Raw genomic sequence first — 16,985 nt, forward strand, 5'->3', positions numbered from 1 at the left:
ACTTGACATTTTATTAAGACTAAGTGCTACTTGGTGGATCATGTATATGCCGAATTAACCAGAACATCCTACATATTCCCAAATATTCTTTACTTATATCCTTCCAGGTATTTATGTTTGCTGATAAGCAAGACCACACTAAATGACCAGATTTTGAATGGAGTTTGGCCTACCTATGAAGAAAGTTACATATCTTTGTAGGTGGCGCTGTGATACTACAACCATTAAGCGGCCAATGAAATTCAGTGGTGGCGCCGCATCATCAACCAAGTGGGAAATAAGGCCGCATGACATGTGTGCGGCTGATAAACCTTACTGTCTGAAACCAGAAAATAGTTTTAAGTTATTTTAATAAAGTCACAGTTGATCCAAGTAACAAAATGCCCAAGAAAGCGAAAGAAGAGCCAGAGTGGGAGGGCGATGAAGTCGCCCCGGCAGCAGGTAAGCTAACGTTAACTATGTAGAAGCTTGGGCTGGAGCTTAGCTTAGCAGCCAGCAAGCTAACTGCAGCTAATGCGATGGATGCGATGGTATGCCAAACTGTATTAAAATGTCTGTCATTTTAACGATTCCTTAATCTTTGGCAAAGGTACACATCGTAGAACATGCCTTTAGACCTTTACGAATCGTTATCGTCTTCTGGTCAATTCGGTATATACATGATCCACCTAACGGCACTTTATTTCAATAAAATTTCAACTTTCACATTACTCACTACCGACATCCACGGTTTATCTTGGTGGGAGAAGATGGTGGGAACAAGAGGCGAACCAATAGTAAAAGTTGAAATCTTATCGAAAGAAGTGCTGCTTAGTGTATTACATTAATGCAGAATTTAAGAGTGAACTCTACAACTGCAGTAATGGTCTTAAGTCATGTTCTACCACGAATGTACCTTTCCCGACAGACAAAAGCATATTCAATTGCTCAATTTTTGAATGGACCTTGGCAGTATTGTAATGTTAGAGGACGGCACGATTTGGCCGGCAAGTGCTACTAACGTTAGCAAGCTATGCATGCGTTAGCCAGATTAGCTGAGTCACTCATACTGTAAGATATTAAAGCCTGTTTTATTTGATACATAGGAAATCTAACGACGTCATGTTTCAAAATGACATGGTTGGCAACGCTTATCTAAACTATCCTTGACGCGTCTGCTCATAGCCTACATCATGGGAGACTGATGCAATGCCATTGTATTCATTGAAATTTGTACCTGACAGTTTCGTCTGAACTTGACAGCGAAATCAGTCTAAAAACAGGTATTATTCGTACTTGTTCATCCCTTAATAACACCTATCGTAGCTGTGAGTTTCTTTGTGTTGGTCCCATTAGCATTAGCGATGTTATTTAGTGTAACTGCAGTTTGTAGTAATACCCTTGGCAAGTAGTTGTGTCCCAGTGGTTTTTGCCCTGAGCTATATACCAATTACTGATATGTTTTTCTCCCCAGTTAGACTAACACTCTCTTCTCCACCCAACAGAAAAAACTGTGAAGAAAGGAAAGAAAGATAAAAAGGGCAAAAAGAGTGTGAGTGAGATTTTATTTTACTCAATTTCGAAATGGTAAACTGGTTTATGTGTTAGTCGACGTTTTGTCTGTGCAGTTGAAGCCCCTATACATCTCATCTGAGCTGTTCCTTGTCTGAATGTTTTCCTCCAGTTCTTTGAGGAGCTCGCCACAGACGGTAAAGCTGAAAAGGAAGATGAGGCACCTGTGAGGGACACAAAAGGAAAGCAGGTATAGTCACTCTGAAACTAGGCCTATGTAGCTATTGTGTTGACTGGTGGTAGACTATTTCAAACAACTGTACATTTCCAAATTGTAGCCAAAGTGAACTGGTCAGCTAACAATGTGAAATGACAGTTTTTAGTTATTGAAGGCCTGCAAATACTTTTTCTTGTTTTGGAGCGTTCGTTTTGCTCTGCTTAAAGGGCCAGGTGGGTGGAGTTTGTCACATGTATTGATATTTAGCACCAGGTCAAATTCATCCAACCAGAGAATGTTGTCTGAAAGCAACCAAAATACTGTTCTGTGAATGGTAACTTGCCTACTCAAAAACAGAATGGTACTAAAAAGGCAAACCCCACCCACCTGGCACTTCAGGTTGACTAAAAAAAAATTGGAGAAGTATTTCAAGTCATTATGGCCTTCCAAAACCCATATCAGTCGAACCGTAATACTTAACATCCTTTCTACTGGTTGATATTTCCATTTAAAATTGTCGTTGTCAGGCTCAGAAAAAGAAGAAAGACCGCCGGAAAGGAAGAGGTGGAGAAGGAGATGATGAGGATGATGAGGAGGTTATGCAGAGGCTGAAGAAGCTGTCAGTGCAGGCCAGTGATGAAGATGAAGAGCCGGGTAAGTTGACTGCCTTCTTGGAATGATCCTATTTGATTTGATAAGAATGTTGTGCTCATGCATTAGTTACAGTCCTCATCAACTGTGATGACAACTCAAAACTGCTTGGTTGTTCTCCACAGTCATCGTCCCCAGTAAAGGAGGAAAGAAGAATAAGGTTAGTCATTTATTTTCATCGTAAAGGGATGGCATGTTGTGCTTTGTGCCTCCCTGTGTTTTGCAGTTGAAGTATCTTTGGTTTCCCTTAGGGCGGAAACATCTTTGCCGCTCTCAGCCAGGGCCAGAGCGATGAGGATGAGGACGGTGATTTGGACGATGAAGATGAACCGCCTAAAAAGGTACATCGCTGTTTTTCCGCATAACTCAAAACTAACGCGCACAGATGGAACTAATCGACACATTCTTGCTTTAAAGCTGCACTAGGCAAGATCCGTCCACAGAAAGCTGGACTCACCAACGTTAGATCCTGCATGTGGTAAATGTAAATAGGCAGAACAATAATGTATTGTCTGACTATTGTCTGACTACAACAGTCAGTACTAGTGCAGAATGAGCAGTTTTCAGTCTTGGTTGTTGGTGTGTTGGCATATTCCATTAACTGACTAATTTACAGGCTGTTCATAGTTAATCTAAAGAACGTTTTTATTTTATATGATATTTTAACTAATTCACTGATCTTTGTCTACTATGTCTCTCCACTATACTGAAATATTCCATGTGTGATCCCCTCCCCCCTCCCTTTCTGTCCCTCTGCCTCTCAGCCTGGTATTTTCTTATCCCTGCGTCTATATGTACTGTTAGTGTTATGCCACGTTCACGTCATATGGGATTTACTGTTAATATGAGCTGCTGACTGGGAAAAACGTTCTCATCAACCTCGTTGTTCGTTGTGGTAATTACAAATAGGACGTGAGAATTTTGGCTCCAATATCTCCCACTTGGCATCGTGAATTGTGGAAGTGTGACAGCAAAGGCTGAAAACATGGCAGCAAATCCATTTCCTTTGCTCCTCAATGTCTGTCAGAAGAAGATAATATCCGTTGATCGTAAAATACTCTATCATAACTCTATGATATGCTTCTTCCATATGACATGAACGTGGCATTAGACTAATGATTAGTTGTATTTGGGACTTGTAAAGATACAAGAATGTAGCCTAATACATTGGTGAAGCAGCCCAGGTTTTTTTTTTTTTTTCAACAATATCTCTGCTTTAAATGCTGCATGACTATCGGTATTCTAAAAATGCTGGGTGTATCTGTGTACGTGTCTGTGCGTCTTTGATACAGGAGGTTGAGAAGGTTTCTAAGGGCAAGAAAAAAGATAAATCTAAGGTCAAGAAGGTGAAGGTGGGTGCTGGAAAGCGTCTCTTTCTATATTATCTTTACCATGCCATCTGTCTCAGTCCCTATCTTTTACCTGCACTTCCCTCTGTCCTCTCATTCGTCCACGGAACAGGTTTTGACTGTGGAAAGCAGCTTGGTCTCACACAGAGTGTTCTCTTTTCCATTCATTTTATTTCACTCTTTCTCATCACACTGTCTTTCTGCCTGATCGTTCACAGCTCATTTGCGGCTTTAATCAGTCTGAATGTCTGAGATTTCATAGATATAGAAAACTCTGCTTACGCTGACTTGTATATGTGAAATTGCCAGGCTTCATCTGATGAGGAGGATGAAGTGGAGAAGATGGATGAGGATGAAAAGAAAGTGGTGCCGAAGACCAAGAAGGCAGAAGCCAAGCAGTCCAAGGTGAGAGCAGAGTCACTATTCTATTCTGGGACAAAATTTCTGTAGAGCATTTTGCGTCAGAGCCTTTAAAGTTTTGTGATTTTGGACCTATATATAATTTGTCTCTTACATACCTGTAGTACTTGGACCCACAGTGAATATTGACTACGCCGCTGCTAGGCCTCTTGCTGCTAATAATGAGTCCAAATCGGGTTTGTCAAAATATCTCCAAAAAAGACGTTTGTAGGCTCTCTAGGGGAGTTGAGAGTAAACATGACACAATTCCGCCATTACGCACACTTTCGCTAATCAGGAAATCACAGAACTATTTTTCTCTGCCGCAGTACAGACTGCTGTCGGGTGGAAATGCGTTACTGGTGGAGTGATCTAGTTTTGCGGATGGTCAGGTCAGATTGTAAACAGTAGAGTTTGGTGGAAAGAAAGAAAGAAAGAAAAAGAAACAGACCAGCCATTATGATGACTGGTTTTGGTGGACATCTTTCTTGATGAGACGGTGTAGAATAGTCTGAAACTCTGCTTCAGTATAATATTTTTCATTCCATCATGCTGCACTTTAGTCCGTTTGTGCCAGGCTTGGCAGCAGCACCACCAATGTCTTCTTTGGGGAATCTAGCTGTTAACCTTTTTGGTCAGTGGTGTTGGTCACAAATACCCAGTGGACTTTTTTTATTGAAAAATGTCTACTGGAACGAACACCTCTTCACCTCAATTAAAGTTGCGTCCATCTCGCTCCGTTGGCCGCCTTCCATTGCATGCATTCACGCCGCCTCTGAATGTTTTTCTCGCACTCTGTCTGAATGTAGGGTTAGACATTCTGTTTCTATTCTGTAGTCACTAGAGGAGGATGAAGAAGATAAGCCAAAGAAGGGCAAGAAAGAGCAGCAGAAGGCAAGTAAACAAGGCTGATATAGGCGACATGACCTGGAGTTCTTCCCGCTTGGATATGCCATTACTTCTCGTTGTCAGCATCTTGAAAGTAATCATGATCTGATTGAACTTTTCCTTATGTAGAAGGGAAAACCCGCTGAGCGACCACGCAGTGACGATGAAGATGAGGAGGAAGATGATAGCGATACAGCCGACACAATGATGGTACGTTTGTCCTTCCCGAAGCTGTCTCTTGGTCTTCGCTTTTGACCAGCGGTGTTAACTTTTTCACTTTCTCTGGCTTTAATCAGTGTGCTGAGGATGTTATAGCAGAGCAGGCCAAGCAGGGGGAAGATGACCCATTTGCTAACCTTAGCAAAAAGGAGAAGAAGAAGAAAAAGAAACTGGTAATTATGATACAGTACTTCTAATTGCATCTTCACACTGCGAGCGACTGGATGGATGGGTTGATGGATATTGGCATAGACTACATGAACGAATTTGCCTTTCTGTTATGTTTTGTGTAGATCAATACTAGCAATAACTTTTGTAATAAGCTGCTGTGCCACTTCCAGTTAAATTCCTGTTTAAATTAAGTAGCCAAATGTATTAGAGACAAAAGACCATACAGAGACACACCATCTCTCCAAATGTTTCCCCACCAAGTCCCTTAAATGCAACCTGTCCAGCAATAAATACACAAAAGAAGAAGTTGTGCATCTCAATGAGGTTTGAGGGAAAGTAGCTTAGCTCATGGACTTAATTTTGAAGTCAGGGCATGTGATGCAGGAGGAAAGCTCAATAAAAGTGTGACTGTCTCGTTTTATTACCTTGTCTGACCATGGGTACCTATACTGGGTAGTTTGATTGGACTGTGTCGTGCGCAGTGAATTGATGGCCACAAAATTCTGGAAATGTTTAGGCATCATAACGGCTAATTTCTAAAGAAGACAGTTCAGGAATTTTATGAAAAATATCAAGACTATTCCTTCCTCATCCCTCAAGGTTTGCCATTTTCTACTGAAATCCATTCTATAGCTCAGCCGGTCTTTCAGAAACACTGTTAGAATTGGGGTTTGACCAATATGAGTTTTTGAAGGCAGATACAAATAGTTGGATTGAAGCCGCTGATAGCTGATATTTTGTGCCAATATTCAATATTGTTACAGCTTCACTTGGCAAGATTTTTATGTAAAAATCCATCTGTCTTATCAGTCTAAGTGGGGTTGCAATAGAGAACAGTGTCCTGTCCCACAAATTGAGGTGACTGAAGCTGTTGCGTAAAATCCTCCCACTCCACACTGGAATGGTTTTTCTGGTCAGATATCTGAAATAAAAATAACAAAAACATACTCACCAGATGACCAGTCAGTGTCGTCCATAAAAGGCAAATATCGCCCCTTTTTTCATCTAACCCTAATTAGAAGCTTAAGAATAGCAAGGATGCATTTCTACTCCGTGTTTGAATCCCATCTTTTATTTCTCTATATTGGTGTTTATAATCACAGCTGGAGTATGAGCGTCAGGTCGCCAGTGTTCGGGCTCAGAACGCCATGGAGGGAGATTTCTCCATTTCCCAGGCTGAGATGTCTTCCAGACAGGCCATGCTGGAGAACGCCTCGGATATCAAGGTTACCCGCCATCTGCTCAGTCAAAACTTTTTCTCCAGTTCATGTGTAGCTGTTCCTGAAGATCTGTGATTTCTTTTCTTCAGCTGGAGAGGTTTAGCATATCTGCTCACGGAAAGGAGCTCTTTGTCAACGCTGACCTTCTGATTGTGGCAGGAAGAAGATATGGTTTGGTTGGACCAAATGGGTAAATCTCTCTTTCTGACTTAATATGAATAGTTGACTCAGCCAAAATGGCTAGATAAAATAGCCCACTACCTCTGTTTTCTATATGCTATATGAAAAGAACCATGACCACCAGTATGAAAATATAATTTAGTTAGTTATTACACTACACTGTCCCCATATCATTGCAATTATCCAATACAGTCATTCAAAATAGTTGGTGAGTTACTTTGTAGTTCAGTACATGCTTTACCTTTTTGAGCACCAAATGTTACCATAAACGACTTCTGTAAATACCAGGGCATTCCAGGAAGCAGGGTAGTCGTTAGCCTGATGACTAACATTTGGCTACATCTTGACATTTTGAATTTGAATGTATAAAATGAAACTTCAGCATTGGATTACAAAATGCTAATCAGTCATACACATTCATTATGAGCAGCAATCATAAGCTGTCAAAAGTTGAATAACCTTGAATACTATGTATGTCATTCACAATTTCAAACAAGTATGTATGTCATTCACAATTTCAAACAAGAAAATGTCTCTCAATCTAATCTCACCTATGGACAACAAATATCTGGAGCCGTAACTTGCTGGTAAATTCACATAACGTAATGGTTAGCTGTCAACACCAAACATTCAGTGACTTCTGCTAACGTTGGTCTTATTTAGCTACAGAAACAACGATAGAACTGGAAAGCTACGATAGCATGGTCCATAATAGTTAGGTTTGTCAGGAAAAAGATATAGAATTCAATCAATTCAGTGAGTTTGTTTACTTAATACCTTAAGAATTTCACCAGCCATCAGCCAACTTAAGATAGCCAGCTAAATCAAAGGTGGTCGTGGTCCGTTTGAACTGTGGTTCAGTCTGGTTGTGATCGGTCAAATTCTCGTTCTTGTTGATGTTGATTGGTTCTCTTGCTTGATGTTCACCTAGACGTGTAAGAAATGATCTAACCCTCCCTCTTTCTGTCTCTCCTCTATCAGCAAAGGAAAGACCACATTGCTGAAGCATATTGCCAACAGAGCCCTCAGTATTCCCCCCAACATTGATGTGCTGCTATGTGAACAAGGTAAGTGACCTGTCAAAATGTGCTCTTAGTCATTTCATCTGCTGTATTGTTCTCCTCATTTTTGTGATCCTCCATTCACTCTGCCATGTGTCGGTGTGCCTGTTAGAGGTGGTAGCGGATGACACGCCGGCAGTCCAGGCGGTGCTGAAGGCAGACACCCGGCGTCTGAAGCTTCTGGACGAGGAGAAACGGCTTCAGGTTCTGCTGGAGAAGGGAGAGGACAGTGTGGCAGAGAGGCTGGAGAAGGTGAGCTTTTTTAAATCATTTAATGTTGGGTTAAAGATCTTGAATATCTGCTATCGGCAGCTTCATTTAAAAAATCATCAGTTTTGGCATTTGAAACCTGTATCAGTCGAGCCCTAGATGGAACCACCTCTCCTCCTAGTCAAATATCACAGCTGACTGTTGTCTCTCCAGATCTATGAGGAGCTGAGGGTGATTGGAGCTGCAGCTGCTGAGGCTAAAGCCAGAAGGATCCTGGCTGGTCTGTCTTTCACCCCCGAGATGCAGAACAGACCCACCAAGAAGTTCTCCGGAGGCTGGAGAATGAGAGTGTCCCTCGCCAGGTACTTACCTCCATATGTAACTCATATGGAACTGGTTGCGTATATATACATGTTATGGAGTTGTCTTTCACTCTTCTCATCTGTACCCATTTGCTTGCAGAGCTCTGTTCATGGAGCCCACTCTGCTGATGCTGGACGAGCCCACCAACCATCTGGACCTGAACGCCGTCATCTGGCTCAACAAGTATGATGCAGCTTTTTAATCTGGACTCTTCCCTCTGACAGATCAAGCCAATTCCTCATTAACATTTAAGTATAATGGTGGTTTTTAATTTAAAATCAGGAATAGACTTTATCTCGTTGATTTGTATTGTTTTAGTGAGACTTTATTCACACGGCTATATTTGAATTGCGTCGTACTCTGAGTGGGAAACCCTACCTGCAAGACAGTGATGAAAACTCAAACTCAACCGGTCTTTGGACAGGACATTGAAAATGTACGCCAAAATTATCCAAACTTGTCCTGCGATATCACTGAGAACAGAGCTGGAGAAGGTCCAAATCAAAGACCACAGCAACAGTTAGCTAATGCTAGCAGTCAGCTACTTCATGTTGTTAATGTTATTTATCTTAAAACCAGCTCTGTCTAATTCTTATTAACTGACAGCATTAACCGCCTTTATCTTTAATATTAGTGATATGTTAAAATTGTGCTTCATGTCCTTAGCGGTGCTTGTTTGACAGTCATATTGTTCATGTTAGCTGTGTCTGCTAGCTACTTTTAATGCTAGCTTAGGTCACTTTAGCCAGTCAAAACTGCTACTATTAAAACTGGTTCTTGGCAACAACTTACACAATTCAGCATAGTTGGTTTGGAGAAATATTCATTCATTCTCACTTGTAAGCCCAAGAGGAAGGCTTTATGGCAAAACGTCAGTAAAAAAAATATGAATATGGTGCTAGAGTGTGTGATGCTTTTTGTCTTATATCATTGGAGAAATATAACATAACAACATGAAGTAGCTGAATGGTAACATTATCTAATGTCATGGATCAACATCAATCCAGTTGCAGTAGTCTTTGATTTGGACCTTCTCCAACTCTGCTCATTTTCTCATTTTTAATAAGTAATTTGGTGTATGTTTTAAAAGTTTTGTCCAAAGACCACGGTTTCCATTTGCTTCTCGGTCTTCCAGGTAGGGTTTCCCACCCTGAGTAAAACATAAATTAAATATGACTGCAATGTGAATAAAGGAAATTGAGACTTGCAGTTCTGTAGCTGTTTAACAGCTGTAGACCATTGCTGAGCTTGTGTGCTAGAAGTCTGTGTGTTAGACATTTGATATTCCCCTCTACTTAAAGCTACCTTCAAGGCTGGAAGAAGACTCTCCTCATAGTTTCCCACGACCAGAGTTTCCTTGACGATGTTTGTACGGATATCATCCACCTGGACAACCAGAAACTCTACTATTACAGGGGAAATTACCGTATGTATCTACTTTCAACAGCAACATATGCAGATTGTTTGTGTGTATGGTGTCTTTTGAGTGGATACCATCGCTCTGGCTAATACTTGTTGATTATAGGTGACACAATACATCAGGGTTTCCCCTAGAATTTTTTCAGCTGGGGCATCAGGAGCCCCAAGCTCCAACACTGACTAGAACCCTAACCCTAACCCTGCATTACATTACATGCGTTCTCTGCCTCTCTCGTAGTGACCTTCAAGAAAATGTACGTGCAGAAGCAGAAGGAGCTCCAGAAGCAGTACGACAAGCAGGAGAAGAAACTCAAGGACCTAAAGGCTGGTGGCAAGTCAACCAAACAGGCCGTGAGTATAGCTTTCCACTGGGGGGTCAGTTCACTTGGCCAATAGTAGTGTGACCGGGCCCTTAGGGTTTAGTGAAGTCTATTCACACGCTGAGGCACAAAAAATTATATAATCCTTTTGCGCCTGTGTAGTACTAGCGGAGTGGCCAATGGAGGTAGCACTGACTTGCGTTCATTGCTAGCAAGATATGTTGATGTGTATGTACTTGAGTCACAACCTAAAGAAGGTTTTGGCTATCATGCTGATAAAATACTGTGGTAACCCGACACCACTAAAATGAGAGCTTCCTCCATGTTGGCAGAAGGGGGTCAATCCCACCCACTCCTTTTGTATTGATTGAGCATTGCCGAGTCAAATTCGCAGGTCAAAGTTAGTGAGTGAACGAAGTGAAGTAGCTTCACAACTGGAAGCGAACTTGTCGTGCGCTGTTCTGTTGAAATGAACAGAAGGTGTAGTAAACTTTGCGGTGGCGTCACCAGCCTATTAGCTATGGCAAAGTCTCTGCATCGAATATCATTTGTGATTAACACTTTCAAACCCACTTCAATCAACTACATTTCTGGGAACGAAGTGAGTCTGACAAGATGTTATTTAGTTGGTGTGATAAATTATTAGACATAGGTCACCAAACTGTCAGCTTAGAGGGAACACTGGTCCTGATTGCTCCCTTGATGACTTTATATGAACCAGTGGCTTCCCAGTTGATTTCTGGCAATTGTTTTGCTTGATCTTTGCTCTCTTTATGATGAGAAAAACCAAAAGATCAAATCTGGACTCACTCAAGCTAAACTATGCCAAGTGCCACACCTTTGACACATCCAGTTGATGCCCATGCTTTCCCCATAGCCATCCCTCACGATCTCTTGGTCTTGCTGCTCACACCATCGTTTTGATTTTCCTCTCAGGAGAAGCAGACAAAGGAAGCCCTGACCAGAAAGCAGCAGAAAGGCAAGAAGAAGAGCGGTATGGAGGAGGAGAGCCAGGACGCCACAGAGCTGCTGAAGAGGCCTAAAGAGTACACCGTCAAGTTCACCTTCCCCAACCCACCTCCACTCTCTCCACCCATCTTGGGACTACACAGTAAGAGACTTTTAGGAATCTTCAGCCTGTTGCAGCAGCTGAACATGCTTTGATCGTTTTATCATTAGGATGTAAAGTCTACACTAAATATTACATTGAAACTAGTTTGACACTACAGCTGTGTCTTTGTTTAGTTGCACCATGGAGACTTAAGGTACATCTTAACCAGTAGGGCATGAACTTGGAATTTACGTTCAAACGTACGCTCAAGCCTACAGTTGAACTTAAGGTCAACTGGTACAACAGGCTGCAGGTTTTCCTCCTTGTTTTTGTTGATATGGAACAGCACCTTTAATGTTGTAAGCCAACTCTACTCTGCTTCTGCCTAAAACAGCTGTTGACTTTGGCTATGATAGTCAGAAGCCCCTGTTCAAGAATGTCGACTTTGGAATTGATATGGAATCTAGGGGTAAGTACACTGCTTTTAAATCTAAGGCATTTATACTGTACGGTACCTCAAATCAGTCTGTTCAACTCCTACTGTTTCCCCTTTTTATGTCTGACATGCATATTTCCTTCCTCAGTTTGTATAGTTGGACCCAACGGTGTGGGGAAGAGTACCCTATTACTGCTGCTCACCGGGAAATTAAATCCAGTAAGTGTGTAGAAATGCCACAGGCTTTGCTTTGTCGAGACCTATGGACTTGTGTGGTGAACTGAATTTTTTTGTTAATCTTTCAGACCAAAGGTGAGATGAGGAAGAATCATCGACTGGTGAGTAACTGTTTCGCATTTTCACACATCTTTGTGGGTCAGATAATTATATTTCTTCCCTATCCTGTTCCATGGCAGAACATTGGTCAGTTTACATAAAGGACACTGTGTGTTTTGGCTCTCTGCAGAAAGTGGGCTTCTTCAACCAGCAGTATGCTGACCAGTTGAACATGGAGGAGGCGGCCACAGAGTACCTGATGAGGAACTTCAACCTGCCCTACCAGGACAGCAGGAAGTGCCTGGGACGTTTTGGCCTAGAGAGCCACGCACACACCATTCAGATATCCAAACTCTCCGGTACGAACAGCGAAATGATGAACACGAATGGTCAGGCATTGAAATTAGTATTTGAAGCAGAGCAGTATTTTCTAACATGCCATCCGTACTTCTGTCAACAGGAGGTCAGAAGGCCCGAGTAGTGTTTGCTGAGCTTTCCTGCCGGCAACCTGATGTCCTTATCTTGGTAAGTGCCAGTAAGACTTTTGTTCATACTGTATATGTGATGCTTGAATGAATTCTGATTGACTCATTTTCTTCTCTCATCTACTAGGATGAACCTACTAACAATCTGGACATTGAGTCGATCGATGCCTTGTCAGAGGCCATCAATGAGTACAAAGGAGGTATGCACCGTTATACAGCGAGAATACTCTTTGCATAGTGGTGGGAAGACCAATTCTTATAACTAACTCAATTCTTTTGGGCTGTTCGTCAGTTGTGAATCGATTTACAATCAGTTCATTTGATTCAGCTTTGGAAAAATGAGTTCCGTAGCCAGCAGTGCTTTGGGCTACCCCAGTTCATTCAGTCTGAGACGAAGTCTGATACAGCAAGTGAGCTACTTACCCATACACTAGCAACTGTTGAACAAGTCACTCATATTTGTACCAAGTCTTTTGACCAAAAGGTGGCACTGCCTCCTCACCTGAACGGATGCTTCAGACTGAACAAATGGTTCAGTTGCTGTATCGGACGTTTCTGATACAGCAACTGAGCTATTAACCCATACACTAGCAACTGAATTGCTCACTCACTGAATGAATTGTACAGTATTGTAGCAGTATTCTGTTTTGAGTATCATGTAACGAGTAGGCAGTCGGCATTGAAGTCATTGCTGAGGCAGGCAGGTAACAAATACCACACTCCATGTTCTCCTGTGTGCCCTTTTTGTATCGAGCCAATGAATGAGCTTGTTTTATGTTTACAAGCATGTCGGCTCAGGTAGAACTGTATAGAGTGCAGTCGAACCAGACACCCACCTATTTGAAATTTTAGTTCAATTTGCAAACCGATTCAACATGGTAATTTGAACAATACTTGAAAATTAACAGCTGATACATGAATAAACCATCACTATGTGAAATATTTTTTTTCTACATACTCTGAACTACAAGACACATACTCTTAACAGCTCTGACGTCAAACCCATCCATCCAGTCTAGAGCTCATTTATCCGACGGGTCTTTCTTTAGCATGGTAACGGATTGTGTCCTTGTCGTCCTCTCCCCAGCGGTGATCATCGTGAGTCACGACGCCAGGCTCATCACGGAGACTCAGTGCCAGCTGTGGGTGGTAGAGGACAGCTCGGTCAACCAGATCGACGGAGACTTCGACGACTACAAACGGGAAGTGCTGGAGGCACTGGGAGAGACCCTGGTCCACAAGGTCAAGGAGTGACCGCAGAGAGCCGCCGTCTACACACACAGCAACATAACCAGCTACAGCAGGGCTACAATATCCTCTTGGATCAAGTGCTACCTACACTCCGTCTGGATGGGTCGGCATGTTTCACTAAGGTGTCATGGATAAGGGGATATAATGGGGCAAGATACTGGAGGTAGTTCCACTATTGAGGAAATGGCAATACATCAACACTGAATCCATATATATATGTAGAAATAAAGCTCTTAACATGGACTACCAAGCAAATATGTTGAATAATGGTCTGTGGTGAAGATCTGCAAAAGCCAAACCAATAAAAATAAATGAATTTTTCATCTTATTGTGATTTATTACACTGCATCTTTTCAAAATGCATAATAACTCAAGCATACAAAAACAGTTGGAAATTCACATGGTCCAATGTACATTTATAGCAAATTAAACTGAACTGGTGATGGTACAATTATGCTTTATTACTGACAAATATCACAGCATGGTAAACTGAAGAAGAGCGCCGTATAATTCCTGCTAAGCAAATGTCCCCCTTTTATTTAAGATAAGCCTTGTACGTCTTCTTCACTTTAGCCACTTCCTTCTCGTCGGGCGTGATGTGGCCGTACCACTTATACCAGGGATCACCGGAGGTCAGGAACGAGGGTGACGGTGTGGACCCCACTGCATCATGGGAATTGGAGTAGTCTTCCCCTGAGAATTCCACATGAGGAATCTGGAATGGTAGCAAGCCTGAAAATGAAGAACGTATTTGGTATTCGGGGCAAAAAAATATATATATACTGAATATCAGCACCTTCAATCCAAACATGAAACCATATATAGTGTCTGTGACAAGACAATGCCATATTAGGTACCATGCATTTCATTCAACAGTGACGAAAGAGAACAAACGATGTTGCATTAATTAGAATCAATTCAGTCAGCAAGTATAATCAATGTACAGGAATTTGATTTGGTGACCTGGGGGTAAATAAATTGAAAACGGACTATACTCTGCACTCTACCTATACACATTCAGTGTACGACTGTGTGCGTTTAATCATGTTCTATGCAACATACCATGGTCTTGCGCTGTGTTGATGGCCACATTTAGCTGCTTCTGCTGTTTCATGCACACACCTGAAGAGAAAAGGCATGACTATCAGGAAATGTGTTGCCTGGTAATAAATGGGGAGATGGTTCTGCATCCACCTCGATACAAGTGCTATATATATATAGTGATACAATAGCTGTCTGCAAATATCTGAACAAGCAATGGTGGCTTACCTGTTCGAGTGGGATCATACACAGTCCCAGTGTAGGGATTTATGAACTGCTGCAACAATTTAACATTCTGCAAGAGAATTAAGATTAGAGTTTAGTTAGCCTCGTATTTGAATGCAGAGAAAACAAGAGTCCTGTCATTATGACCATGATATATTAAACAGTTAATTGATGGCAAATTATTGAAAACCACTGTACTGTATATAGTATATTAGTAACTATACCCAACCAATCAGTAACACTAAGGGTGGCAAGGCCGTGAAAGTGATGGTAACTGACCTGATAATGGATGATGACATTTGGATCCCGACAAATCGGACAAGGGTTTCCACAGATCTTGTCTCCTCTCTAAAATAATAGAGTAAGTGTTGGGTTGAATTTAGATGACATATGTATGCATGGATGCACATTTAGGATTAATATCTAGGTGTATCAACCATAGATATTTTACAATGCAAGTCTTGCGTGTCTTCTGTGGGGGTATGCCTCCTTTGTGGTTCCTCCTGTAGCCTGTCCACACTGCATCGGTTCCATAGCGCTCAATGTACTCTGTGGCAGGAGAGAGAGGTTGCAAAGCCATCTAGAGGTAAAACCAAGTACATCTAAAACCTGCGGATCAGATTCTTCTTGTGCGTACCTTCACTCTCCAAGTAATCCCAAGGTCTGTCCTTGTAGCGGGCAACAGCCTGAGCAGCCTCCCCATCCTGAAGTGATGCTGCTGTGCAGAATGAGTGACTTGCCAGCACAGATGGAGACCCAGACTGACCCAGGCATACTCTCACAGGTAGCTTCTGTAGACATGACTGACAATACAGGTGTGACGATCATCGTTACAACGTTAGTATAGCAACCAACCAACCATTCACGTCTTCAATTACTCTCATCAATAGGGTGTAAAATAAAGCATGTATCTAAGTTAATGTTATGACTGCACATACCCCTGATACGTCATATTACGCCGAACTCCATTCAAAATATGGCAGTTTAAAGATGCCTTGCTCGCCGGCAACCGTAAATACCTGGTGAATCATAACTTAAATGTATTTTACAAACGTTATGGTATTCTGGTAAATGCGGCATATGGATAATTCACCAAGCAGCACATTATTTCAATAAATATTAAGTTTTAGATTTGGTTCACATTGCTCGCTACCGCCATCTACGGTGTATTTTAGTGGAATAACATTCTTGGATTAAGAGGCAGCCTAACTGTAATCGTTGGAATTTTATGAACATTAAGTGATGTTTGGTATGCGGAACCTATGCCGAATTCAATGGCACACCCTAGTGATTCATAAATGATTTTTAACTCATGTTCTACCAGGTGTGTCCGATTGACGATAGCCAAGAAAACATTGAATACTCCGACTTTTGAATGGAGTTTGGGGTAACACTGTCTCATGTAAGGTCAAGCGTCTTGGCTACACTGCGTAGCATAAGTTTCTCGTAGCGTACAGTTTCAACACATTAAGCGTTATTCATACAAAATGCAGACAGATAAGCAGAGGCCGGGTGCACGTAACAGCGTATATAATTACAATACCTTATAATGCCGAGGTGACTGTAAAATTGAAGGAGATAAGCGACACAAAACCTTCCCGATGCCTTGCATGGATGCCGCCATATTTGCTATCATGATGGGGGTTGAAGGTGAAAGGTGGGAGTTTAAGTGAAATACTATATTAAGTGTACAATTTCTAATTAACATTTACGAATAGAAACATGTTTGATTGTGAATGGAAGAACATCTTTTGTCGTTTTCATGTTCATATGTTGGATGTAGTTTATTTCTTAAATGTTTCTCATGTAGTTCCTATGGCGCCCACTATAAAACCTCCTTGGCCCTGACTGACATCGCCCAGCCGCCATTTTGTATAAATATTATCAACTAAATTTATATATCAAAGAATCTCTACAATCAAATTAAAACGACAAAACTCGTTGGTGTTCTCTAGTATCTATCTGATTACAAAGAGATATGTGACTTTGAATATGAAATTTGGGCACACTTTGTAAAAATAGTTTGCAGAGTGAGACATACGCCATTATGCCCTTGACCGGA

At 41.6% G+C, this 16,985-nt stretch overlaps 2 protein-coding genes across 5 annotated transcripts; one reads left to right on the forward strand and one right to left on the reverse strand.

Annotated features, from left to right (window-relative positions):
• Positions 1 to 248: 248 nt before the first annotated feature.
• On the forward strand, positions 249 to 13,985 carry abcf1 (ATP-binding cassette, sub-family F (GCN20), member 1). 4 transcript variants are annotated; one of them, XM_078290173.1, is made up of 28 exons: positions 249 to 441; positions 1,224 to 1,262; positions 1,485 to 1,531; positions 1,664 to 1,741; positions 2,236 to 2,362; positions 2,485 to 2,519; positions 2,611 to 2,700; positions 3,652 to 3,711; positions 4,018 to 4,113; positions 4,945 to 5,001; positions 5,125 to 5,205; positions 5,292 to 5,387; positions 6,489 to 6,611; positions 6,695 to 6,795; positions 7,767 to 7,852; positions 7,959 to 8,098; positions 8,270 to 8,418; positions 8,519 to 8,602; positions 9,721 to 9,845; positions 10,077 to 10,189; positions 11,095 to 11,269; positions 11,604 to 11,678; positions 11,794 to 11,864; positions 11,951 to 11,983; positions 12,112 to 12,280; positions 12,382 to 12,446; positions 12,534 to 12,606; positions 13,494 to 13,985. In XM_078290173.1, exons 1-28 carry the CDS (start codon positions 381 to 383, stop codon positions 13,658 to 13,660), a joined length of 2,616 nt encoding a protein of 871 aa, XP_078146299.1. In that variant the 5' UTR covers positions 249 to 380; the 3' UTR covers positions 13,661 to 13,985. The 4 variants fall into 4 exon arrangements, with proteins under 4 accessions (XP_078146299.1, XP_071775240.1, XP_078146300.1 ...); XM_071919139.2 differs by lacking the exon at positions 4,945 to 5,001; XM_078290174.1 differs by lacking the exon at positions 1,224 to 1,262 and having other exon boundaries at positions 250 to 441.
• A 112-nt stretch (positions 13,986 to 14,097) lies between these two features.
• On the reverse strand, positions 14,098 to 16,554 carry mrps18b (mitochondrial ribosomal protein S18B). The gene is made up of 7 exons (XM_071919147.2): positions 16,467 to 16,554; positions 15,561 to 15,726; positions 15,375 to 15,472; positions 15,203 to 15,271; positions 14,927 to 14,993; positions 14,720 to 14,779; positions 14,098 to 14,389 (listed from the first exon to the last, which is right to left on the reverse strand). The coding sequence occupies exons 1-7, from the start codon at positions 16,545 to 16,547 to the stop codon at positions 14,193 to 14,195; spliced, it is 738 nt and encodes a 245-aa protein (XP_071775248.1). The 5' UTR covers positions 16,548 to 16,554; the 3' UTR covers positions 14,098 to 14,192.
• Between the last annotated feature and the right edge of the window lie 431 nt (positions 16,555 to 16,985).

Source organism: Centroberyx gerrardi, chromosome 19 (genome assembly GCF_048128805.1).
Source record: "Centroberyx gerrardi isolate f3 chromosome 19, fCenGer3.hap1.cur.20231027, whole genome shotgun sequence".
Classification (NCBI taxonomy): Eukaryota; Metazoa; Chordata; class Actinopteri; order Beryciformes; family Berycidae; genus Centroberyx; species Centroberyx gerrardi.

Excerpts from the sequence above, each read along its gene's own strand:
- abcf1 (XM_078290173.1), top strand. The coding sequence starts at position 381 with ATGCCCAAGAAAGCGAAAGAAGAGCCAGAGTGGGAGGGCGATGAAGTC. Across the intron at positions 6,612-6,694 it reads AGAACGCCTCGGATATCAAG|CTGGAGAGGTTTAGCATATC; the intron begins GTTACCCGCCAT and ends TCTTTTCTTCAG. Across the intron at positions 6,796-7,766 it reads GGTTTGGTTGGACCAAATGG|CAAAGGAAAGACCACATTGC; the intron begins GTAAATCTCTCT and ends CTCCTCTATCAG.
- mrps18b (XM_071919147.2), bottom strand. The coding sequence starts at position 16,547 with ATGGCGGCATCCATGCAAGGCATCGGGAAGGTTTTGTGTCGCTTATCT. Across the intron at positions 15,727-16,466 it reads AGTCACCTCGGCATTATAAG|TCATGTCTACAGAAGCTACC; the intron begins GTATTGTAATTA and ends CTGTATTGTCAG. Across the intron at positions 14,390-14,719 it reads CAACACAGCGCAAGACCATG|GCTTGCTACCATTCCAGATT; the intron begins GTATGTTGCATA and ends CTTCATTTTCAG.